The 27,327-nt window shown below is 38.9% G+C and overlaps 1 protein-coding gene across 6 annotated transcripts in view; it reads right to left on the bottom strand.

Moving 5' to 3' along the window:
• Positions 1–27,327, bottom strand: part of ADK (adenosine kinase) — a 553,238-nt gene that overhangs the window by 522,928 nt on the left and 2,983 nt on the right. The window contains exons 3-4 of one of the 6 annotated variants that reach the window (XM_061161881.1): positions 10,291–10,431; positions 5,759–5,918 (exon numbers count right to left, since the gene is read on the bottom strand). The exons of 2 other annotated variants lie outside the window; for them this stretch is intronic. In XM_061161881.1, coding sequence (XP_061017864.1) covers positions 5,759–5,907 — 149 coding nt within the window. In that variant the 5' untranslated portion in view covers positions 5,908–5,918; positions 10,291–10,431. Of the gene's footprint in view, positions 1–2,279; positions 2,438–5,758; positions 5,919–10,290; positions 10,432–27,327 lie in introns of those variants that run through there. 3 more of the 6 variants (XM_061161885.1, XM_061161883.1, XM_061161886.1) reach the window with 3 other exon arrangements.

Below are 27,327 nucleotides of genomic sequence, written 5' to 3'. Positions count from 1 at the left end.
AATGTGGCAACTGAGTTTAGGTAACATCTAAAAATCCTTGAGTAATGTCACTGTAGCTGAAGACTATACAAAATGTAGACTAATATCTGAAGATACAAGCATAAATGTAACTATTAGTAGTTATCTACCCTTCCAGAGGTCAAATAAGACTAGCATTAACCTTTAAATCAATCTTTCTGGGACTTGCCTGGTGGTCCAGTGGTTAAGAATCTGCCTTCCAATGCAAAGGACATGGGTTTGATCCCTGGTTGGGGAACTAAGATCCCATATGCCTCAGGGCAACTAAGCCTGCAACTACTAAGCCTGTGCTCTCTGGAGCCTGAGCACCATCACTAGAGAACAGCCCATACACCCTCAATTAAGACCAGAGGCAGCCAAAAACACATGTTTTTAAAAAAAAAAATCAAGTCTTTTTAATACAACCACCATTCAACCTCTACATTAAAAAACACATCCTATTGTCACTAGCCAAGCAGCAGAAGTTTTAGATTTTGGTGTTTCTCCACCAAAGAGTAGCCAGGATTATGATGATGGATTAAAATTAAGTCCACACAAGAAGAGACCCTTAACAGAGAAAGTATTTGCCCCACACTCCTAATTAGTAGCAGACTGAAATGATGGGATTTGAAAGTGCAAATGGGGAGAGGGTGCATTGACTAGGTTTAACAGCATAATCCTAATTCACCCTAAAATACTGTTAGTGTTAAAAGCCAAATTTATACATCCCAATATACTGTGAGATCTTTCCATGTGGATCTCCACATTTCAGTGTATGTGTGCTCAGTTGTGTCAGACTCTTTGCAACCCCATGGACTGTAGCCCACCAGGCTCCTCTGTCCTTGCAATTTTCCAGGAAGGAATACTGGAGTGGCTTGCCGTTTCCTCCTCCAGGAGATGCTCCCGACCCAAGGATCAAACTGGCATCTCCTAGGTCTCCTGCATTAAGAGGCAGATTCTTTACACTGAGCCACCTGGGAAGCTGCCACATTTCAGTACTGTATCCCCATCCTCCTTCTGCATAATGAGGTAAGTACTCTGAGTTTACACAGAATTATGCAATTTAAGAGAAACTGCATCCAAGTTCAACAGTTACATCCTAAATTACCTGAGGGTTAGGTTCTAAAGTAATTTCTTAAATACTGTGTAGTCAAAATCACCAGTGAGAAACCACTTAGTCACCAGGACCTAGGCTGCTGGAAGCTTGCAGAGCAAAATTTAATTTCATTTATTCTCTTCACATTTGTGTTGGGGCCTCCCTTTCTCTGGGACAATGAAGGTCAAAAAGTGAAAGTCGCTTAGTCCTGTGGGACTCTTTGCGACCCCATGGACTGTACAGTCCATGGAATTCTCCAGACCAGAATACTGGAGTGGGTAGCCATTCCCTTCTCCAGGGGATCTTCCCAACCCAGGGGGAGAACCCAAGTCCCCCGCATTACAGGCAGATTCTTTACCAGCTGAGCCACCAGGGAAGGCCAAGAAGGCCAAGGTCTACTTTAAAAGAGGCTGTTCAGAACACTGGGTAAATAAGGCAATTTATCTCTCTCTTTTTTTTTTAGATTTATCTTTTTATAAATAGTTGCATTAGTATGAGGTAACCATTGTCAATGCTACCCACAGACACTGGACCGGGCCATTAACAATAAAGAAACTTCCAAACTCTGAAGAGCAATTGAGGTGAAGCTTTTCCGTTTATTGCTCGCATTGTATACTAGGAAACTCATTCTTTGGGGACTCTCAAATAAAAGTAGGTAAACAGATGGTACCTTGGGAACCAGAGTACTAATTCCAGTCATAAGCAAACACTGTGAGGACACACAATTTCAAAACTTCGGGGCAATCTATCTGCATCAAAGGGCCAACACTGCAGGTCTGCACTGGGCCACCAACGAAGTTGTCAGAAGGCAAGACACGCGGGCATGGACACGCCCGGTGCACGTCACACTTCCCCAGGCCTCAGGCCATCCGGGGGGTGTGGGGAAGACAGCTACATTTTTCATGAGAAATCCACTGGACTCACCAGCAAGCTTCAAACCCAGAATCTGGGCGAGGGTTACCTCAGCTATGCGGCTACTCAAAGGTCTCCGCCATGTGCCTCAGCCCCCAAAACTTCTGAGGAAGGCATAAAAGATCAAATGAAAAGTGCAGAGACCTTCCACATGAGGGGGACCGGTGGCACCGGGAGGCTCCAGAACACCCAAGAGAAGGGGCGACAGTTCTCAGCAGCCGAGAGGCTAATGCCTACCCAGCGCGCAGTTCAGGCTGCCGCCCAGACTCATTACCTGATGGCCGTCATAGCTTCACCTTCCAGACCCACGCGACAGCGCTCGCGTCCGATGCTCTGCGTCCGCACGGGTGGCAGCAGCAGGTACCACAGCCACCGCTTCTGGGCTCAGGCACTCAGCGACCCGGGAGCGCGTCCTCACACACCCCGCGCGCGGGCGTCCCCAGCCGAGCCGGTCGCTCACGCTGATTGGCCGCGCCCGGAAGGGGCGGGCGCTCCGCCCCGGGCCGGCGGCCCGAGGACCTGCCCGGGGCGCCGCCGGCCACGGCAAGCCGCCCGCGCGTCTCGTGCCGGCACGCGGGCTAGCGGGCTGGCTAGCGGGCTCGGTGGCCATCTTGGGTTCTGGTAACTGCCTACCTCCCGCTCCCGGCTTACGGTGCACGAGGTTGGGTGCCCGCCTCAAAAATGGCCGCCCCGAAAGGCAACCGGTTTATCAGTCACATGGCGCGGTCTACCTCGGCCAGCCCAGGTCGCTCTAACAGGGCTTGGGACGGGGGCGATGTCAGGGCAGTCTTCGGAGAGGAGGGTTAACAGCCTGAAAACCCATCTGCAGAAAAACAGCAACAGCCTGGCAACCTCAGTCCGGGTAGAATCGATCCCGTGGCAACAGCAGCACGACGTGTTAAATTAGAACTCGCAGCCTTTTAAGAGTCAAATGCTGAGTATGGTGGTCCCCAAACGTTTTGGACTTTAAAAACACTTCGGACAGCTCATAAGGAAGTGTCCAGGGTCTCAGTATAAACTTGCGAATCAGACGCTAGAAACGTGAGGCCCGTACAATAGTATTTTTAGCAAGTTCCCGGGTTATCCAGGTACACGTGTAACTTTTAAAACCTCCAGGCCAAACTAGCCCAGACTATCCAGCTCGACACAGTGTCATACGTCCTCGCTTTCTTGAAAAGGATGCAGCTCTCTGAGCAAGCATCTAGTCACGGGGAGAAACTAGAAGAACCTTAACTCTGGGCGCTAACCTTGCAATTTGGCGGGGGTAAAAGGACTTAAGAAACTGATTCTGAACCACTAATAAAAGACAGGTAAATCAATTCCAACTGCGGGAAGGACTGACATGGGGGCGTTAGGAAATAAACGTTTTATGATCTAAATAGCTTTTGTTTATTCCCTCTTTATTCTGTGTACAAATATTTATGTAAACAGACCATAACCTCCAGTGGCATTCATTTCCTAAGCATTTTGGATGGGGATCAATTCCATAGTCTGAAATCAGTTACATTAGAAACACACCCCAACACGTAACATTGAAATGGGCATTCTGTGACTGAAGGAACTAAATATTTATTTCCTTTTAATTAGTTTAAATTTAAAACCAAAAGCAAAGTAAAACATTATTCCATTAAACACAGTATTTTTCACTGCATACATTTCACTGTGGAAAATTTAACATCCAAACTGAGACACTGCACAGATAAATATGTACTTTTTCAAGACAGTACAAAAAAATACAGAATATCTCAGAAATAGTTTTTATATTTATGTTGACTACATGTTAAAATAGTACTTTGCTACACTGGGTTAAATAAAACCTATTAAGATTAAACTGTTTAGTTTTTAATGTGGCTACTAGAAATTTAATTTTGTCTTACATTACATGTCTTCCTGACAGTGCTCTTCTAAGCCAGCCTTGCTTTTCTTACCTATCATTGCCCCTGTGACAGAATAATTATGTTCACAAAATGAAATTAGTAGATCAATTTACACAAATCTATGGTTTCTTACAATCTAAAATGTAAGTATTCCAAAAGATTTCAAGTTTTCTTCAAAAATGCTTTGTTTTAAACATTATTTTCTTTAATTTGGAAAATGCCTATCTAGAAGGAAGCCCTGCACTATAAATCTGATGTGTTTAGTCCACAAGTAAAGGCTATTAAAAACAGAGTCTTGGCTGATTGAGACTTTGACCAAATTTCCACAAGCAGAACTAGTCAGTTGTTCCTCAGGATATGAATCAAAGCAGCAGCAGGATAGCAATTTGAAGCAGTGGAGACATTGACTAATTCAACAGTTTGCCTTCTCCTCTAAGGGAAAATGTTAATAGATAACCCGCATGAGTCGGACACAAGTTAGTGACTGAACAAGCACCACAACCCGGATGAACTAAAGTAAAGCCAGGAATAATTCTCAGAACAAACTTCAAAATCTCCATGCAACTTTTAATATGGGATGTACTATGGTGCTTTTCAGACTTTAATACACATCACTTGAGAGATCTTATTAATAGGGATTCAGCAAGCTCTGTGGTCAAGATTTTGCATTTCCTTAAGTTCCCAGATGTTGCCAGTTGCTTCTCCTCTGTGGGCCATGCTAAGTAGCAAGGCTGTAAAGGAAAGTAGCAAGATTATAAAGGTAGCAAGACAGAAGTGACTTGGAACCCTTACATGACTTCCTGCATGAGTTTACACATTACGTGCTTTTCATGGCATTGAGAAGATTAAAACTTAATTCATTCTAGTAAAGTGTCTAATAGAGTCCTTAGCACAAGACATGATTATTACTTTGTTATTACCACACTTGTTAAAATTATCTCTCTGAGAAGCATGATATGAAACCTAACATGAACTTGGCCCTGTGAAAAATAAATGAACTTTTTACTCATGCTTTTGTTGACACTTACTTTTGATTTTTAATAATAAAGGTAAAGAAAAAAAGGTGGTACACAAAAAAGCTAGATTTGAAACCCTGCTTTTAAACAAATATAGTATATTGTATGTTATTAAGGGATGATAAAAGTCTGCAACGTTCAAATATTCAATAAAATTAAAGTCATATCACATTCAAAGTTTTTTTAAAGAAACAACTAACTTTTGATAAGTGACACTTTGCATCTAACAATCAATACTTTGTTTTGTTTTTTTGTACTCATAACCAGTCAACACAACTTTTAAAAAGTGTATTATTTAAAATGTACTTAAGTAACAGTTCATTTCAGCAGGTATAGATATAAAAATGTTATTTCAGTAAACAGGGTACATGTGTGATCGTTCTTTTAGAGTTAATCAGGTAGAGATAAAAGACATGTTTTTCCAGATAAAGGCAGCAGCTTTTTTTATTCATAGCATGTTCCTTTCCTCAGCTTTTCATGCTCCTTTTCTAATCTTTCTCTACCCTCTCTTCCACCCAGTTTTTTTTCAACCATACACATACAAATGCACACACGGTTAGCTACTGAGTAACTACTAAAAAACTTTTGATCAATTTTCTAAGCAATCTATTTCAATCCTATTCGTCACTCTAGGGAAAAGCAGTCAATTGGAATTTTTAACTTCCACTAACCTTCTTCCAATTCAAATAGCTGAATCAAGATCAGTGGGTCAGAATAATTTACTCATGGAAAGATAGATAAGCAAATATTCTATTTATCTAATCATGTGGTTAGTTTGCCACTAAAGGCGCATAGATAGCTAATCCCCAAATAGTTAAATAAATACATTTATGGGTACCATAACAAATTTGTAGACTTACCTTTTCAACAAATGCTTCCAACTGCAAAACAATAGCAAAGTTCTCTTCAAATACAACCAGTTTGTCGTTAAGCATTCAATAAAAGAAGTATTTCCATACAATGGTACATTTCTAGAATGCCTTGTGGCAATACGTGTCACCAATTCCATGTTTTAGGCAACTATCATAGATAAAATAGAGCAAATGTGAACAAAGATTTGTATACTATTCATTTCGCATTAACAGTAGCAAAAATTTATTACATCCCTAACTAAGCAAAATTAGAATGCCTGTGTGCTAAGTTGCTTCAGTCCTGTCCAACTCTTTGTGACCCTATGGACTGACTATAGCCTGCCAGGCTCCTCTGTGTATGGGATTCTCCAGGCAAGAAGACTGGAGTGGGCTGTCAGGCCTTCCTCAAGGGGATCTTCCAGACCCAAGAATGGAACCTGTGTTTCTTATACCTCCTGCCTTGGCAGGCAGGTTCTTTACCACAAGCACCACCTGGGAAGCACAGGAATAGGAGGTGTGAATTCTAAGCCTAGGCCTACCAAAAAAAAAAGTATTCCTTTTGACCATTAGTTTCCTTATCTGAAATGCAAGGTCGTTTGTTACAGTCAACACCTCAGGTCCCTTTCAGTTCTTACTGGACAGTGGCGGGGCGGGGGGGGGGGGGGGGGGGGCGGGGCGCAGAGGACAAAACTGTCCACTTGTGACTCAATACAAATTAGGTAGGTTTTTTTTTTTTTTAAGAGTTTGTCAGTTTTAATGAAAATAAAACGTGTACAGTTTTACTTAGCTTTCATTATGGTCAAGGTTATTCAAAGAAACATTGCTAAACATACTACCTCAAAAGATATGAGGCTCACTATTTTTGTTTTCTTTAAATTATTGTCTGTAGATTCTTATGTCACATTTCACTTTAACATGACATATTCAAACAGAACCTAATCTTTAAACGGAAACTGACAATTTATTTCCCAGGAGAATTTGAAGAATATAATAACATTTGATTGACTGAACTTTATTTAGTAAGAATTCTTAGCAAAACTCCCTCCCAAGAACACCCACACAGTGCTTCTTTATTTTCAGTGAACCACAAATCTCTAAAAGTCAAAGAAAACTTCCAACCTAAAAGTATAGGACAACACAGCTTCCCATTTATGCTGCCAAGAATATGTATTTAAACATATATTTAAACATACATAATTGAATATAGCACTATCACTTTATAAAAGGGCATTTTAACATAAAAATGTAAAAAGGACATCACAGAATAAATAGCACTACTCAGAGTATTGCTGGTAATCTTATGAAGTATAGTTTCTATGTAAAAGATGTTTTCTTATTTTTATTTTACCATAAATCTGGTACTTGACCAACAAGCTTTTAGGAATCAATCACTCAGGAATTTCCTAGTGGTCCAGAGGTTATGACTCCATGCTTTCACCACTGAGGTCAGGGGTTCAACCCCTACTCAGAGCATTAAGATCCCACAATCCAAGGCATAGCCAAAAAAAGGGGGGGGGGGGGGGGGGTAGTGCGGAGCACCAGTCACTCATTAGCTCAACAAATATTTACTGAGTTCTACTCTACTACTCAAAACACTGGAGACTGAGCAACGACCAAGAATATGTACTGCCCTTAAAGAACTTACATTCTAGTGAGGGGATATGGATGAATAATCAAATAAATAAGATCATTAAATGCTCATAAGTGCTATGCAGAGAATTAAAATCAGATCAACACAGAGAAAGGCTCATTTAGAGTTGATTGTCAGTGAAGGCCTCCAGGAGGAGGAAACCGAATAGCAAAGAAGAGCAAAGTGAGGAAGGGATTCCAGACAGATATTACTAAAATAACTGGAAGGCCAGTGTTAAAAAAGGCAAGGAAGAGATGAAAGGCTGTAGTCAGAGAAGCAGCAGAATGTCTTAGCTTTGATGAGCCTAAGAAGTTTAGATTTTGTTATAAGCAAGACAGGAAGCCACTATAATTAAGTTTTAAACAGAGGAATGACATGATCTGATATTGTTTTAAAAGAGCAGCTTGGTTATGGTGCAGAGAATGGGTCACAGGAGCATGAAGGCAGAAAGACTAAATTAAAACTCTATGACAGGGATTTCCTCATGGTTCAGTGGATAAGACTCTGTGTTCACAATGCAGGGGGCTCAGGCTCAATCCCTGATTGGGGAACTAGATCCCCCATGCCGCAACTAAGACCTGATGCAACCAAATAAATAACCTATTACAGTATTAAAGATGACAAATAATTGTGATCTGAACCACAAAAATAGTGGTGGACATAGAAGAAAATGGACATTTTGGAGGCAGAATGGCAGGACTTGCAAAATACGGGGGAGTAAGGAAAATAAAAGGATTCAAGAGTAACTCCTAGATTTTAGACTAAATTGGGTAAATTTGGACTAAATTGAGTAAATGGTGCTGCTATTACCAAGATAAATGGAAAAGGCAAGAATCAAGTTCAAAGGACAAGTTCTAGGAGTGGTCAGGGACAGAAATAAAAACTTGGGAAACAGATTTTTCTTTCTAGTCTTTCTTACTCTGTAGTGCCTACTGTTTTCCATTAATAGATTAAATAGTTGTCCATAATTGTATATGCAGTTTCATTTGAACAACACCCTAAGAGGGGAACCATTCTACCTTAGCAGTCACCTGCTAGCAGTCACTCTCTAAGTTGCTAAGTCGTGCCCGACTCTTGCAACCCCATGGACTGTAGCCTGCCAGGCTCCTCTGTCCATGGGATTCTCCAGGCAAGAATACTGGAGTGGGTTGCCATTCCCTTCTCCAAGGCATCTTCCCAACCCAGGATCGAATCCAGGTCTAATGCATTGCAGGCAGATTCTTTAACCTCTGAGCTACCAGGGAAGCCAGCAGCCACTAAATACGTATATAAGAAAAACAACAGGTACAACTTGCATGCGTGTGTGCTCAGTCACATCCAACTCTTTGAGACCCTATGGACTGTAGCCCACCAAGCTTCTTTGTCCATGGAATTCTCCAGGCAAGAATACTGGAGTGGGCTGCCATGCCCTTCTCCAAGGAACAACTTAATGCGTGGTTAGTATGTGCCAGGAACCATGCTATACACATCTTTCAAGTACTATCTCATCTGAATTTATAACAACCGTAATAGAAGACATTATATTATCACCATTTACACTTGAAGAAATTTAAACTCAAAAAGGTTAAATAATTTGCTGAAAGTCACACATTACAGAGCAGAAATCCAAACTCTGGTAGTATGACTCCAGAACTGGGACTAGTTGCCACTATATAGTGTTTGATCAGAGTAAACCCAAGATAGACTGACGTAAGTCTGAGACTTTTATAAACATCCAAGTTTCAGACCACTATACTGTGACTTCAACCCATATGATGTAATAGTCCAGTAACAGCTTTCTTATTAGCTGGAGCATCATAGGAAATACTTTCAGAGGTTGCTTCTTTTTTTCCCATGTCTACTTATTCATAGTTAAATCTAAGCAGACAATGAATCTGCCGTTTTTATCTTTAATTTGGCCAAGATTCCTAATGGTCACCAAGAATCATCTCTTAGACCTCTTCATTTTTAAAATTTCAACCACAATTTCATTTCTGTCAAAATCACAAGACTGATTTTTGACAAAGAAAAATATATTTTTTACCACTCTGCAAGAATTCAGAGGCACACAATGAATACAAGGGTTCAATTTACTATAAAACTAAGAAAATATCCCATCTCAGCCATTGATCTTGTGCAAATCAAATTTAGGCTTTAGGAAAATTACAAATTATTTCTTAGCAAGATCTTTCAAGACTCAGAAATTGAAACCACAAATGTCCACAACAGGCTCCACTGTAAGAAAAAAAATTTTTTTTTATATTCATGTTGTCCTTGGTTATATCCTCTAACTAACTGGTGCCTATCATTTTCTAAATAAGAGTAAAAAATATGCAGCTTTATCCAAAGAGTTCTAAGGAATGATAAGTTTCTACTGAGTTTTTTAGAAATGATGATGAAACTGGTCTCTTATTCAGTGTTTTTTGGAGCTTTTTTTTTTCCTAAGAGGGTATTCTAACAACAGTAACCTGCAATTTCATAGTTTCCACTGATGAGGACTGATCTAGATCTGAAGGCCCTGTCTTCAACCCTACTACATGGGCAGAGGGCCATCTTCTCTCACAGTCTATAGGACAGGACACAGACTGGCACTGGCTCTCATCAGCCTAAAGACTGATCTGAAATTGGATTTCAGGGTGCAGAGAGAAACAGTGCAACCCCTCCTTGTGGAAACAGGGTAGACTGCTTTTCTGTAATAACTAAGTATTTAAAATTGAAACACTTGGAAGTTTTATATAGCAGCGATGGTGGTGGATGTGGTAATGATAGTAGTCTCCTTGTTATTGGGAAACCTGGGAGGGAGAGATGTGCCCACCAAAACTGTTGTATTGGGGAAAATGTAATCTTTGAAGTGTCTTCTCTTAGTTGGCACAACAGACATTCTAACTCAAGTGTAATTAAAACTATATACATATAAATATAGCATACATACCATGGCACTCTTTGGAGTGCTTTCAATGGAGATACTTCACCCATTGCTTACTTGATGTGATCACATAGTCTCAAATGAAAGGGAAGGATCATTAGCTTTTGCGGTGGGTGGCTGTACAGATTTTCTAATGCTTCACTGCATCTGAGAGAATCAGGCATAAGAAACCTTAAGAACAGATTATTTCATTGCCTCAATAGTTATAAAAGTTCATAGAGAACTATAATATGATAGGACTACTAATATCAGGGTTTGACATATGTTTACATACACAAAGTATGTACACAGGTATGTATGTATGTATATACAATATTATTTCAAAAGTTGTTATTTTGGTGTAACTAAGCATCTATAACATATCACTTTGCGAGAGGTTGAGATAAGACATTTACCTTCACAAGCCTATTTACAAGCTTAAAATATTCCTAAGTATTCCCACTCCCATTTCATTTGAGGGTGGGTTTTAATCTTTATTTTTAAATACTGGCATTTAAACACACAGAATTTCATTCTAAACTCTTATCATTTTCCACATTCTCCTCCTTTATTACTTTGAAGGAAATCTTGATTATCTTCATGTCTTTCTTGGTGGGAAAGAATAGCCTGGGGTGGAGGAACATTTAAAATGAATGTGGTTTACCTGAAAAACAAGACATTTGTCTGCAGACAGAGGCAAAAAAACAATTACTGTCCAGTATAACTAGTCAAATAACCAGCCCAACCCACTCCCAAAAAGCCAGGGGTTAAACTCAAACACTGCTTCAAGATCTGGGATTCTAAATAGCCAAGGGTATGGTAAGATAAATCCCTTTTACTTATATCCTAAGAGACTGCTATTAATATTCCAAATATGGGCAAATACTCTGACATTGACATTTCTTCAAATCCCTACAGCTCTTGGGGTGAAGGATGGAGGGAAGTGACAGGGAGTTTGGGATGGACATGTACACACTGCTATATTTAAAACAGACAAACAACAATGACCTATGCATAGCATATGGAACTCTGCTTAGTGTTACCTGGCAGCCTAGATGGGAGGGGAGTTTAGAGGAGAATGGATACATGTGTATGTATGACTGAGTCCCTTTGCTGTTCATCTGAAACTAACACAACATTGTTAATTGGCTATACCCCAATACAGAATAAAAAGTATATATAAAAAAATCTCTACAATTCTATCACGGGGAATAGTCCTATTCTAGAAAGTCTCTATCAGCTAAAAATATATCACAAAATCTACATTTTACAAAAATGAATATATTTTTTGCAGGTATAATTGACACCTACCATTGTATTAGCTTCAGATAATTCAGTATTTGTATATATTGCATCATATATGTGATCATTTGTATAAATGATCACCACAATGTCTAGTTAACATCCATAACCATACACAGTAACAAAGATTTTTTTTCTTGTGATAACAACCTTTAGATTTACAACAAAAACGTTTAATGGTTTTGTTTTCTTTACTGTGGAGTGGAATGGGGGTTGGTGGGAACAGATTTTGCACTTTTCCAGATTTTGACAAAAGCATAACAGCTCCAGACTGACTATTTGTGAAGGAAAGAAGTAATTAAATTCAAATGGAATCTCCAAACATTATAAGAAGGCAGTTCTTTTAGGCAGCATTAGGTAACAAACTTAAGACTCCACAGAAATGTGTAGACCTTAAAGTATTTCTCCAAAAACCTAAAACTCACTATATACCATGGGAAAATAATATACATATTTAAACTCTGCACTTCGAAATGGAAAGTTGACACATTTTCCAATGTTATTTGTGTAAGTGGGGGGGTAGGGGAGTAGATTATTGAAATGAATCATTATTCAAAGGACAGCAGCAGAATTAAAAGCTTAGATAGACAAATTGGGTCACGCATTGGCCATAAAGGACCACCAGCGCCTGCCTTGGTCTCTTGGAGGCCTGAGCTGCTCTCAAGGAGGTCCAACTACCAGGATGAAGAAACCACACGGAGAGGCACTCAAACTACACAGAGAAAGAGGAATCCAGCTAAGCCAAGACTTCCAGTCACCTCTACCAAAATAGACCAGATCTATTATCAGCTAAATACTTCCAAGTGATCCTAGCCAATACCACATGGAGCAGAAGAATTAACCAGTTACTCCTGACCCATAAAACCATTAACTCTAATAAAATGGCTGCTCTTCTAAGCCACTAAATTTTAGGACAGAAAAATCAAACTCATTGTGAAAATACATTTTGCACTGCAACTAATACTCCATAAATACACATAACAGAAACATTTCACAAAGCAGTATTTATCCTAACCATATTCAATGCACTGACATTTTCTAATTTCTTTTTATAAAATACTACTTTTTCTACACCCAAATTGATTCATGATCTAGTTTGAAAAGCTTTTTAATCTAGACTACTCACTTCACAGGTGTATACACAAACCTAGACAGAGACCTTAATAGGACCCAAGTGTTCTGATTAATAATGCAAAGCTCTTTTTCCTTGTACCATCCTAAGAGACCAGAGGTATTTCAGTTCATAACAAGAAGTTTCTTACAAACTCACATACACACTTCAGAGCTGAGTGAAAAGCTGAAAAGCAGAGATGTCTGATGTTGGAAGTGATGGAGAAATCAAAAATAGCTAAGAGGAACTGAGTCCTTTTTTTAAATCACTTCCTTTTACTTCCCCCTCTTCTTTTCATAGATCTGCATTTTCTTTCTCCTACTTCCTTTTTCCTATGGTTATCAAGCATTATAAAATTGAGCTTTTAAGTACCAATTGAATTTAATGAAATGTTATAGTCATATCCTTAAAAGTAGGCTAACTGAACATTTTATCATTTCTTTAAAAATGTTGCTTTTTTTCTGTATGAGGTCCAAGACTAATTGTGGCTGCAGGTCTTTTCTAATGAAAAAGAATTCTCACCACTGCCATCTCAGATTTGGTAGAATATTTTTATAAAATTTTAAATTATTAATAATATTAAAATATTAATTAATAGATTTTTAGATTACTAGTAATAGTTTCATATATAAATTAGGAGTATTTTTGAAGCAAAGGGCTTATTTTTTTTAATCCCACAAATCACTATTGATTCCCGCTGTATTGTTTATATAATACCTGAATATTTGAGCTAATTACTAAACATTAAGACAGATTCAGGTTTGAACCCTATCTCGGCCACTTATTCTATAATCTTGAGCATATTAAATTCTGTGGACAGTAATGGTTATCCCATATTATTATAATAATTAACAATGCTAAGTCATAACATTCAAATCATCAATATCAGAGAAAAGTACAAAATCTGCAAAGCAAATAAAAACTTACCAGAAATTATTCTCTTAGTTGGAACATTTTAACTCTCAAAACATAAGCAAAATTGGCTTAGGCCAAACAAAAAAGGCTTTTAATGGAAAACACAACCTGCTTAAAACTGAAGTTCAATGAGTTAATCCATTGCAAAGCATACAATTAAGTATATCCCACAGGTTTATTTTAGGGGGTGAGGAGGGTTGGACACTTACATATGTGAATAAGAGAACTTGAAAGATAAAAATCTAAACAAGGTTACTAAACAGAAAACAGAATTTCCTTAAATAGTGTGCTTATCTCGCACATACAGAATTTATTCTGACAAGTTCTCAATTTCTGTCTTCAGAGTGTAATACACACACCAAGAAATGTGAGTCAGATGTCCTGAGTGTGAAATGAGTTTACTACTTAGGGACGCTTAACCTCCCTGGGTCTATTTCCTCAGCAGAAGGCAGTTACCTGGTGGCCTTGTGAGGATCAGTAAGAAAAGGTAAGTGAAAGTCATTGACGTATTCATATATTATTTTTATCTTTAAAAAAACTAAAAACAAACAAAAAAAAACTGATACTTCATTTCCTGTTCTAGAAAGTAGGACAATGAGAAATTATAAGACTTGGCATCAAATTTCATTTCAGATACTTAATAGCTATGTTACATGACTCATATTTAACCTCACTGGGCTTCAATTCTCTAAACACAAGGTAAACATGAGACTGATTTTAAGTACCTCCCCAGGCACTAACAATCTAAAGGGTCTAAAACATGTTCATAGTTTTCAAAAAAATCATGTGAAATTGTAAATTATCATTTCAAAACCACATCTGGCTAATATTGAGATTTGCAGGAAACTTCAACTCTGTGAGATCCTACCCTACCTTAGGGTTTGCACACCTAGACATCTCCTCCCACCCTTGTTCCTACTCCTACTCACACCAGCATTCCCTGGCACTCTTTGGAAATACCAAAACAGCTTCTAAAAGGGAAAGGCTAAGAAAGCCTGCTTTAACCTGTTTTATGAGTAAAAAGAAGCAACATCTTGTTCAACAAGAGAGCATTTAAAGAGCTTTGAGTCTGAGGTGATAGTTACAGGATACTAACAAGTCTTCTCAGGAATGTAGCTTATCATGCTTCACATAGAAGTGAGGTTGAAGGTCTCTAGTGAGCTCTGCATAAGCAAAACAATTTCTGAAAAACTCTGTTTTAGAAGGAACCCAAGACTTCCTCAGCCATGCCTATAAGAAAATGTTCAAATCTCTAATGTGGTTAACTTCAAAGACAACACATTTGAGCTGTTTATTTGTTTAGAAAGATAAAATTTTCTTTTTTAACTTGCTTAACTCAGAAACTTAACATGGCTTTCCAGACTTCAGCTCAAGGGCTCAAAGGGTAAAACTATTTACTTTGCTACATCAAGCTTAAAGGAATGTGAGAACCCTAAGACATCTGAATTTGATTATTTTGCTCTATTTCAATAGTTTTCAAGTGACCCCTCTTGGATGAGTCAATAGAGACAAATTTCTTAAAAAGACCATTTAGCGATATCACTTATTGGTTACATGGTACATTGTTAACACAGTATGTTATGAAATCAAGAACAATACTGCTAACCTTCAGTGCTTTTGGAGTTCATTACAATGCAAATAATCTCACTAAATATGGACTTGCAAACCCAGAGGGAAAAGACTGATCATTCTGATAGGTCACTGAGTTCTTTGTAAATTCACTCTTTCAGAAAATTCATTTCTCCACCAAATAAGTAGCTGTGCTATATTTATTTTAAGAAAGAAAACACTGACAACATGGCCTTAATAAAATGTTTCTATTAATATAGGGTTGTTGGTTGGTTGGTTGTGTGTGCTTAGTTGTATCCAACTCTTTGCAATCCTATGGACTGTAGCCTACCAGACTCCTCTGTCCATGGAATTTTCCAAAGCAAAAATACTGGAATGGGTTGCCATTTCCTCCTCCAGAGGATCTTCCAGACCCAGGGATTGAACCCGAGTGAGTCCCTTACATCTTCTGCACTGGCAGGCAGATTCTTTACCAACTGTGCCACCTGGGAAGCCATTAATATAGGAGAAATATATTATCGTGAGGTAATTTTCCTTATGGACAAATGCATGAAAGGATTATTATAGTCAAAGCTCACTATAGTCCGCAGAAGAACAGAAATGCAGTCTAGAGTGCATCTCTTGGCCTCTGTCCTCCAGCATTGGATTTATTTCACACACAAGCTCACTCCACATGATAATAAAAAACAAAGGTCCAAGAACCATGAAACATTTTCAGGTAAGAATTCTATCAACTCTTCTGAACAGATAACAATTTACAGTCAATATATGATTCCATTTTGCACCACTGAATACTACAAAGATAAGCTTCAAACCTCTTTAAAGAGTTAATTAATTCATTGAACAAAAATTTAGGGCCTATGTTGCAATGAAGTAATTAGTTATAAAGCATTGAGAGTTATTCAACTAGTTTCCTGACTTCAAGTAGCAGTAGACAAGATAAAACATGCACATACTGTGCACTGCAATAATACAAAGCATAAAGTACCAACCACCAGAGAGAGAGCCATTCCCAGGCGTGGTGATTACCAAAATTTTATAAGGAAGATAGACTTTGTCTGGACCTTGAGGAATGAGGTTTCCACTGGCAGCAGGAGACAGGAGGGGATTGTTTGTTCGTTTTTGTAAATATTTTAAGTGTCATAACGAATTTTTCTCTTGCTGAGAGAGTGACACCACCTCCTGCACCCTTCAAGTTCATGGTGGAGCTGTTGATTATCGTGTCTTCTTGAACATCCGTACACTCCCCATCACATATAAAAGCATGCACACAGAAAAAAGAGTAAGAGTACATCCAAGGCTGGCCAAAATCCCCACCTCTGAGACACTAATTGGTTCAATGGTGGGTATGTAACCCAGGCAGGGCCAATCAGAATATTCTCAAAACTGTTAAACAGATGTGGAAAGTCTTGCCTTTGGGCTCATGAGATTGTGGGCTTAGGGATGAAAAATGTTGTCTTTCTTACTCCATTTAAGATGGCCTGTGTGAGAAATAAATTCAATACCAGAGGATAATAGAAGCAAGGGATGCACTCCTAGAATGAGTCATATTTGGCTAGACTTCCCGCTCTTTCAATCAACTGAGTCTCTTAGAGAATTAGAAATGGTTCTACTAGGGATACACCAAAGTCCAGCCTCAGCCTCTAGAAGGCAAAAGAGCCAAGTAACTACTTCATTATCATTTCCAATAACCACTAATTTTGTGAGTGATCAGTGATCACATAGGCTACTTCCAAACCTATAATCTTGTATTTGCAGCTAACACAGAAAAATAGCTGCGTTTACTAATAACTAAGTGTGGCTTGCTGACAAAATTGTGAGAGCCTGTTAATAAGTAAATGAACTGTGTCTTGAGAAGGTAAGGGTTTCTTACATAATTGCTATACACAATTTCTTATTCTACAGAAGGTGCTGAAATCGGCATGCATGCAATGAAAGCCAAATTCCAAGTAGAAATTCAGATGTTCTTATGTTGGAAGCTAATTATTGTTTTCTAAATGGAAACATATTTAGGGAAATCTTGTGAGGGCACAAGTACAAACAAAAACACCAGAAGTAAAACATAGAAGTGAGGGCAACAACTTTAAATCTGCTTTGGAAAATATTCAAAAGGTATTATCTTCAAGTAGTACGTGAAACTTCAGTTCAAGAGGCCACTTCCAGTGAAATAAGCCTTCTAAATCTTGAAATCCAAAAATCTGAAGTCTTTACCTTAGTCAGTTACTATCATAAAGGAAAAAAAAAACCTAATAACTCAATGACATAACCAGCACAAGACTATGGTAGAACCAGCCAAACAAGACCTTTGAAACAAGCGTTGATTTAGAATTATCAACTTGTAGAATGGGGACTGCAGGAGTATTTTAGCAAGTGATTCTGATGAGAAACTGTTGTTCCCTCACAATAGTAAACTTTAAATAACAGAATTTTTAAAACAGAGTTTGATGAGATGGTTAGATGGTATCACTGACTTAATAGACGTGAGTGAGCAAACTCCAGGAAATAGTGAAGGACAAGGAAGCCTGGTGTTCTGCAGTCTATGAGATCACAAAGTCAGACACAACTTAGCGACTGAACAACAACAAAAAATTGAGTATTTAAATTTTTCAAAAGGCCCTCAATCCTTTTATTGAACCCTTGGGGCAACATATGTTTTGGGGCCAGAATTTTATGAGATTCAGAAGTTTGTGAATTTTAGGAAGGTAATACACTCTATGTACTATATTTTGTAAATTGCCCAGGAAGGTTTCATGTAGCATGCCATTAACAAGCAGATATATGTACAGCAAATTTGTGTCAACAAATAAATACTATAGGGAGCCTCACACCCGTTCAAGTTTTGCTGGCAAATTAATTCTATCTCAAACCATTTTTTCAAATTTCCAGTTTTCAGAGCTTTGGGGACTTCAGAAATAAAGATGAAAAGATTATAACCTGTACGAAAATCTTAACACTTATTTTAAAGAGTTTCAGATTTACTTAGTATCCCAGAGGTCCATTCTATAATGATGATACTCATCCACTCAGCACTTGACCAAAATATGTATTCAGTATACATTAAGTTCCTCTAGCTTAAAATCAAGTCCTAATATATATGTTCAATGTAGAACAGTTGGAAAATACAAAAAAAGAAAAAATAATAAACACAAATAACCCACAATTTGAATGTAAACTGGTATAGCCAGTAAGCAGAACTATATGGAGGTTCCTCAAAAAATTAAAAATAGAGTTACCACATGATCAGGCAATTCTACTCCTGGGCATATATCCAGACAAAACTGTAATTCAAAAAGATACACGCACCCCTATGTTCACAGCAGCAATATTTAAAATAGCGAAGACATGGAAACCAAAATGTCCATTGAGAGAAGAATGGATAAAGAAGATGTGGTGTGTGTAATATTACTCAACCATTAAAAAGAACGAAATAATGCCATATTCAGCTACGTGGATGCCTAGAGATTATCATACTAAGTGAAGTAAGTCAGAAAGAGAAAGACAAATACCATATGATTTCACTTAAACACACCTGGAATACCCTTTCAACTTGAGGGCTTTCATCTTTCTTAAATTCTGGAAAATTCTCAGTCATCATTTCTTCTAACATGTTTTAGGGAAATTAAAATGGAGGCAGTCTTCAGGCTTCAGAAGTAAGGGAGCAGACCTCTGACCAACTTCTGACCTTGCCTGGACCCTGCGTGGACTACATGCCTGCCTGTAATCACACAATTGTTACCAGCGAGTCAAGTGGCCTGTGATTATAATAAGCAGGAGCCTCCAAAATTGCAATCTGAAGTCTCACCTATGGGGTCGACAGACCGCCCAGGGCTCTTTTCCCCACTAGGACTCCAGACTGCTGTTACTCAGGACTTCCCACTGCTGTTCAAGTCTGGATGTAGAATTTGGCCAATCTGGTGACACATATGGTACTGCCTCTATTGTTTCTATTTCTTTTCTTTTAATGACTATATGGACTTCCCAGGTGGCTCCAGTGGTAAACAAATGACTATATGTTGAGATTAAGTCAAATAATCCTGTGTTAAATATTGAAATTATTTACTGTGTAACTAGTGGTTTATTAATGAATCCTTCAATCCTAAATTGAAAGAAAACTTTTCAGCAAAACAACATGGCCTCTCCACTATCCACACTCTTTCCTCTTTTTGGAATTCCTAATTAGACATTAGTTAGTGCCTCAATTTTTACATATATGTACTGCCAGGGAGAACTTCCAAAAGTACAAGCTGGGTTTAAAAAAGGTAGACGAATCAGAGATCAAATTGCCAATTTGTTGGATTTCAGAGAAAGCAAGGGAATTCCAGAAAAACATCTTCTGCTTCATTAACTACGCTAAAGTCTTTGACTATGTGGATCACAACTAACTGAAAAATTCTTTAAGAGATGGGAATACCAGAACACTTTATCTGTCTCCTGAGAAACTTGCATACAGGTCAAGAAGCAACAGTTAGAATCTTACATGGAACAATGGACTGGTTCAAAATTGGGAAAGGAGTATGGCAAGGCTGTATATTGTCACCCTGTTTATTTAACTTACATGTGGAGTACATCAAGTGAAACGTTGGGCTGAATAAATCACAAGTTGGAATCAAGATTTCCAGGAGAAATATAAAAAGCCTCAGATATGTAGATGATACTACTCTATAACGGCAGAAACTGAAAAGGAACCAAAGAGCCTCTGGATGAGGGTGAAAGAGGAGAGTGAAACAACTGGTTTGAAACTAAACATTCAAAAAACTAAGATCACAGCATCCGGTCCCATCACTTCATGGCAAATAGATGGGGAAACAATGGAAATAGTGACAGAGTTTATCTTCTTGGGCTCCAAAATAACTGCAGATGGTGACTGCAGTCATGAAATTAAAAGACGCTTGCTCCTTGGAAGAAAAGACATTACAAACCTAGACAGCGTATTAAAAAGCTGAGACATCACTTTGCCAACAAAGGTTTGGATAATCAAAGCTATGGTTTTTCCAACAGTCATTTACAGATGTAAGAGTTGGACCATAAAGAAGGCTGATAACTGAAAAATTGATGCTTCTGAATTGTGTGCTGGAGAAAACTCTTGAGGGTCCCTTGGACTTCAAGAAGATCAAACCAGTCAATCCAAAAGGAGATCAACCCTGAATATTCACTGGAAGGACTGATGCTGAAGCTGAAGCTCCAATATTTTGGCCACCTGATGGACAGCTGCGACGGCGCAGGAGCAGCCGAGAGGAGCTACCCCACATTCAAGGTCAGGGGCGGCAGCCGACAGGAGCTACCCCACATCCAAGGTAAGGAGCAGCGGCTGTGCTTTGCTGGAGCAGCCATGAAGATACCCCATGTCCAAGGTAAGAGAAACCCAAGTAAGATGGCAGGCGCTGAGAGAGGGCATCAGAGGGCAGACAGACTGAAACCACAATCACAGACAACTGGCCAACCTGATCACACGGACCACAGCCTTGTCTAACTAAATGAAACTAAGCTATGCCACATGGGGCCACCAAAAATGGATGGGTCATGGTGGAGAGGTCTGACAGAAGGTGGTCCACTGGAGAAGGGAATGGCAAACCACTTCAGTATTCTTGCCTTGAGAACCCCATGAACAGTATGAAAAGGCAAAAAGATAGGACACTGAAATATGAACTCCCCCAGTCGGTAGGTGCCCAAGATGCTATTGGAGATCAGTGGAGAAATAACTCCAAAAAGAATGAAGTGATGGAGCCAAAGAAAACACAACACCCAGTTGCGGATGAGACTGGTGATAGAACCAAGGTAAAATGCTGTAAAGAGCAATATTGCATAGGAACCTGGAATGTTAGGTTCATGAATCAAGGCAAATTGGAACTGGTCAAACAAGAGATGGCAAGAGTGAATATCGACATTCTAGGAAATCAGCGAACTAAGATGGACTGGGATGGGTGAATTTAACTCAGATGACCATTATATCTACTACTGTGGGCAGGAATCCCTTAGAAGAAATGGAGTAGCCATTATAGTCAACAAAAGAGTCCGAAATGCAGTACTTGGATGCAATCTCAAAAATGGCAGAATGATCTTTGTTCGTTTACAAGGCAAACCATTCAATATCATGGTAATCCAAGTCTATGCCCAGACCAGTAACACTGAAGAAGCTGAAGTTGAACGGTTCTATGAAGACCTACAAGACCTTCAGAACTAACACCCAAAAAAAGATGTCCTTTTCATTATAGGGGACCAGAATGCAAAAGTAGGAAGTCAAGAAACACCTGGAGTAACAGGCAAATTTGCCCTTGGAGTACAGAATGAAGCAGGGCAAAGGTTAATAGAGTTCTGCCAAGAGAACGCACTGGTCATAGCAAACACCCTCTTCCAACAACACAACAGAAGACTCTACACATGGACATCACCAGAGGGTCAACACCAAAATCAGATTGATTATATTCTTTGCAGCCAAAGATGGAGAAGCTCTATACAGTCAGCAAAACAAGACCAGGAGCTGAGTTGTGGCTCAGATCATGAACTCCTTATTGCCAACTTCAGACTTAAATTGAAGAAAGTGGGGAAAACCACTAGACCATTCAGGTATGATCTAAATCAAATCCCTTATGATTATACAGTGGAAGTGAGAAATAGATTTAAGGGACTAGATCTGATAGAGTGCCTGACGAACTACAGACAGAGGTTTGTGACACTGTACAGGAGACAGGAATCAAGACCATCCCCAAGAAAAAGAAATGCAAAAAAGCAAAATGGCTGTCTGAGGAGGCCTTACAAATAGCTGTGAAAAGAAGAGAAGTGAAAAACAAAGGAGAAAAGCAAAGATATACCCATTTGAATGCACAGTTCCAAAGTATAGCAAGGAGAGATAAGAAAGCCTTCCTCAGCGATCAGTGCAAAGAAAATAGAGGAAAACAATAGAATGGGAAAGACTAGAGATCTCTTCAAGGAAATTAGAGATGCCAAGGGAATATTTCATGCACAGATGGGCTCGATACAGGACAGAAATGGTATGGACCTAACAGAAGCAGACTATATTAAGAAGAGCTGGCAAGAATACACAGAAGAACTATACAAAAAAGATCTTCAGGACCCAGATAATCACGATGGTGTGATCACTCACCTAGAGCCAGACATCCTGGAATGTGAAGTCAGGTGGGCCTTAGGAAGCATCACTACACACAAAGCTCGTGGAGGTGATGGAATTCCAGTTGAGAGATTTCAAATCCTAAAAGATGATGCTGTAAAAGTGCTGCACTCAATATGCCAGCAAATTTGGAAAACTCAGCAGTGGCCACAGGACTGGAAAAGGTCAGTTTTCATTCCATTTCATCCCAAAGAAAGGCAATGCCCAAGAATGCTCAAAGTACCGCACAAATGCACTCATCTCACACACTAGTAAAGTAATGCTCAAAATTTTCCAAGCCAGGCTTCAGCAATATGTAAACAGTGAACTTCCAGATGTTCAAGCTGGTTTTAGAAAAGGCAGAGGAACCAGAGATCAAATTGCCAACATCCACTGGATCATCAAAAAAGCAAGAGAGTTCCAGAAAAACATCTACTTCTCCTTTATTGACTATGTCAAAGCCTTTGACTGTGTGGATCACAATAAACTGTGGAAAATTCTGAAAAAGATGGGAATACTAGACCACCTGACCTGCCTCTTGAGAAACCTGTATGCAGGTCAGGAAGCAACAGTTAGAACTGGACATGGACCAACAGACTGGTTCCAAATAGGAAAAGGATTACGTCAAGGCTGTATATTGTCACCCTGCTTATTTAACTTATATGCAGAGTACATCATGAGGAATGCTGGGCTGGAGGAAGCACAAGCTGTAATCAAGAATGCCGGGATAAATATCAATAACCTCAGATATGTAGATGACACCACCCTTGTGGCAGAAAGTGAAGAACTAAAGAACCTCTTGATGAAAGTGAAAGAGGAGAGTGAAAAAGTTGGCTTAAAGCTCAACATTCAGAAAACTAAGATCATGGCATCCGGTCCGATCACTTCATGGCAAATAGATGCGGAAACAGTGGAAACAGTTGCTGACTTTATTTTTTGGGGCTCCAAAATCACTGCTGATGGTGCTTGCAGCCATGAAATGAAGACACTTACTCCTTGTAAAGAAAGTTATGACCAACCTAGATGGCATATTTAAAAGCAGAGACATTACTTTGTCAACAAAGATCTGTCTAGTCATGGCTATGGTTTTTCCAGTGGTCATGTATGGATGTGAGAGTTGGACTATAAAGAAAGCTGAATGCCAAGGAATTGATGCTTTTGAACTGTGGTGTTGGAGAAGACTCTTGAGGGTCCCTTGGACTGCAAGGAGATCCAACCAGTCCATCCTAAAGGTGATCAGTCCTGGGTGTTCATTGGTAGGACTGATGTTGAAGCTGAAACTCCAAAACTTTGGCCACCTGATGTGAAGAACTGACTCATTGGAAAAGACCCTGATGCTGGGAAAGATTGAGGGCAGGAGAAGAAGGGGATGACCAAGGATGAGATGGTTGGATGGCATCACTGACTCAATGGACATGGGTTTGGGTAGACTGCGGGTGTTGGTGATGGACAGGGAGGCCTGGCGTGCTGCAGTTCATGGGGTCGCAAAGAGTTGGACACAACTGAGCAATAGAACTGACTGATGGGAAGACCTGACTCAGTGGAAAAGACCCTCATGTTGGGAAAGATTGAAGGCAAAAGAAGGGGGTGGTAGAGGATGAGATGGTTAGATAGCATCACCGACTCAATGGACATAAATTTGAGCAAACTCCAGGAGACAGTGAAAGACAGGGATGCTGGCATGCTGCAGTCCATGGGGCTGCAAAGGGTCAGATATGACTTAATCACTGAACATAACACACAAGTGTATATATACATATAATATATATAATCTCTTGAAATTTCTTGATTTCTCTGTACTACAACTGGGTGAATTACTCAGTACTATCTTCCAACTCATTAATTTTCACTTTAAATGTGTTTGGACTGGAGTTTAACCAACTTTTGTTGTTTAATTTCAGTAACTATTTTTTATTTTATATAGCCATTTAATTCATATTTACTATTTTTTATTTATAACATTTTTTAAATAACTATTATTTCTTTTATCTTTTTAAGAATCTTTAAAAAAAACTTAAAATCAGTTTGAAATTGCTCTAACAGTTCCATTAGATTTTAAGTGAGTTTATCTCCCGGTGGTTGTGTTTATTTTCTAAATAATAGTCTTCATTATCTGTTTGCAGGCTCAGACTTTCCTTTCGTTTTTCCAATGGTTTTGAGGTAAGCCACCCCTCTTCTAGATTCATGACCTCCAAGTTTGGTGCTCTTATACCAGTTGATAATGGAGAAATTACAGTTCCCAACTTTGAGCCATCTGGCAGCTCAGCCACTTCTGTGTCACCACTTCAGATTCACAGCTTTTTAAAGCAACAGCCAGGAACAGAGGCTTTCAGCCTTCTTTTCAGTCAGCCCCAGTCCAGCTACAAGATTCATTCAGGGTATCTGACTCCAGCGCCCTGTACAAAGTTATTTCCACTTGCTCCTGAACCCAGAATCTAAATGCATGTTTCCTTTCCATTTCAGTCCCTGGAGATGTTTATCTTGTTCTTGAGTATACCTGGATCTTTTCTTTTTCTGCTTAAATGTGTAATTGCAGAGTTTGGAACAGGGTAGGGAGCCAGAAGCAGGATAAACAGTACCACAACAGCAATAGCTAATATTTACTGAAGACATACTATGAGCCAACTTTATATTTATTTTTTCATGAAACGCTCTCAACAATCTTTTGAGGTAAGTACTTTTATTATACCCATTTCAAAGGTGAGAAAACAGAGGCATGGGGCCATTAAACAATCTTACCAAGATTACCAGCTAATAAGGACCAAGGACCAAAGGTCTGATTCCAGAGACTATGATCTTAACTACTGCTCTGCTGGCTTCCATCCTGACCAGAATGCTCAAGAATTTTGATTCACTCTTCTTTTGTTTCCCATTTAATTCTGAATATTTTCCCATTTAATTCTGAATATTTTGCATACAGACAGGATTTTATTGGCTGGAAGAGAAGTCAAGCCATATTCCAGGTAGAAAGTAACATATTGGTCTCATGTTTTATTTAGTGTTATTCAGTCTAGGCCTATACCTAATACCAGAAACTTAGTTTTCAATGCCTTTTTACCAAAAGTCCTTCCAACTTTGCCTGGGCTCCAAGCATTTCATGTTTATCTCTAGATACCTAGGACCATTCATGGAAGCTTTCCTCTGACTCTGCCTTTTCACCACCCTCACTCTGCCTTAATTTATAATGCTTAGGAAAGGACTTTATTAAGGCATTCATACAAAGTACCTCCAAGAGTTCCATTTTTCATTTTCTTTCATAGTCAAAAGCTTTAATATTAAAGGACTGAATTTGTAATGTAAGTCAACAACATGCAATGTCACCTAAAAAGAGCCAAACTCGATTCTAGGCTGCACTGTTAAAAGCATAAGATCTAAAAAAGTAAAACTCAGTAGTCTCACTCTACACTGTGCTGATAATTCACCCAACAAACATTAACTGAATAGCTCCTAAGGACCAGGCACTGAGCAACACACTACAGACACATAATCAATCATCCTTTCTCTTTTCTACTATGCACACATTTTCCACATTTAATCCTCCCAACAGGCCACCCCAGGAACAGTATGCTCCATTTATAAAAATCATATTCCAGAGAATTTTCTGAAATCGGAAAAAAAAAAATGTTTTAATAAAAGAGGTTGCTAATACTGTTGCTTTCTCATCTAAAATACTTACAGAAAATAAAATAAAATAAAATACTTACAGACTTTTCCGAGGTTTAATACACAATTTTAAAGCAGAGAGATTAGTGAAGTAAAAGACAGAAGTTAAGACTAAAAGGAGTCCATAGAAGAGAAATGGTTAGGCAACAAAAACTTGAGAAAAGTTCAACATTTGCTGACTGGAGAAGTGCAATTTGTTTCCTTTTTAATAAAGATTAAAATTATGTATAATTTATATGTATAAGTTATATAAAAGTCATGACCTAGAACAATGTGTAATTGTTAAACCATGACTCAGAACAATGTGTAATTACTAACATCACAAACAGTTACAATGGCTCTTCAGATTCAGCCTTTCCTAAACATCAATTCAGAGCTTACAGTATTTTCTATGATGAATAAGTCGAGCTATTCTTAATGAAGTTTAGGCAGAACTTGAGACTGGTGAAAAAGTCAACACAAAGTCTAAGCAAAATAAAGTCTTAAACTTGAGTTGTGGCAGCCGGATGGCAAAGAAAAGGAATTTATCAGACATAATTGAAGAAGAAAAGACCAACTTTGATAACCATACACAGAGGGAAAATGAACCAAGTATCTAGGTTCCAAACTTTGGAATAAGAGAAGTTAGTGGCTCCATTAACATACGTACAGACCATGGGAAAAGGTGCAGATTTCGGACAACAGGTGAATTTAGCTTGATATATATGACTTTGAAGTGTCAGCAAGACACTCTGAAGGAGATATTCAGCAGTTAAAATTAGGTCTGGGGGAGCTGAAGGACAGAGAGATAGAAAGATCACACAGGTGAAAGTGTTCAGTACAAAACCTGGACCCCTTTATACCTTCCAGCTTCAGTCAGGCCAAACAGATGTAGGTCCCCAACAGAGGCAGCTCTCTCCCATTTCTACCTCCAAACAAACTTTTCTTTAAAGCCAGACACCCTATTTTCCACCTGGCTAGCTCTCTGTCACCTTTTGGAATGCTCAGGTATCATTTTCCCACCAAGAAGATGGGTTCTTAGCTCTCTCACTTTGTATACCTAGTTTTCAGCACCATGCCTAAAATAGCAGGCACTTCAAAGACTAAAAAAATAGACTTGGCATGTGCTCAAAAAGCCTGGGAAGGAACTCTATCCTCTCAGAGGTGACCGCTCAAGAAGTGAACTTGGATGACATTCCCAAAAGACAGAAAAGAAAGTGGTCCTAAATACAGGTAATCATCATGGAACATCTTTATCTAGGGAACAGTTCCCCAAAATGCTTCTGGACTTCTTTCAGGCCTAAATACATCACTGTAACACAAGGATCATTCACAGGTTGCTGGGAAGATTAAACGAGATAGCACATATAAAGCACCTAGTGTGCCTTCTGTTCCTCGACCCAGTGTGAAAGCGTGATAG

Source organism: Dama dama, chromosome 15, assembly GCF_033118175.1.
Source record: "Dama dama isolate Ldn47 chromosome 15, ASM3311817v1, whole genome shotgun sequence".
Taxonomy (NCBI): Eukaryota; Metazoa; Chordata; class Mammalia; order Artiodactyla; family Cervidae; genus Dama; species Dama dama.
This window is presented reverse-complemented; position numbering and strand designations above follow the sequence as displayed.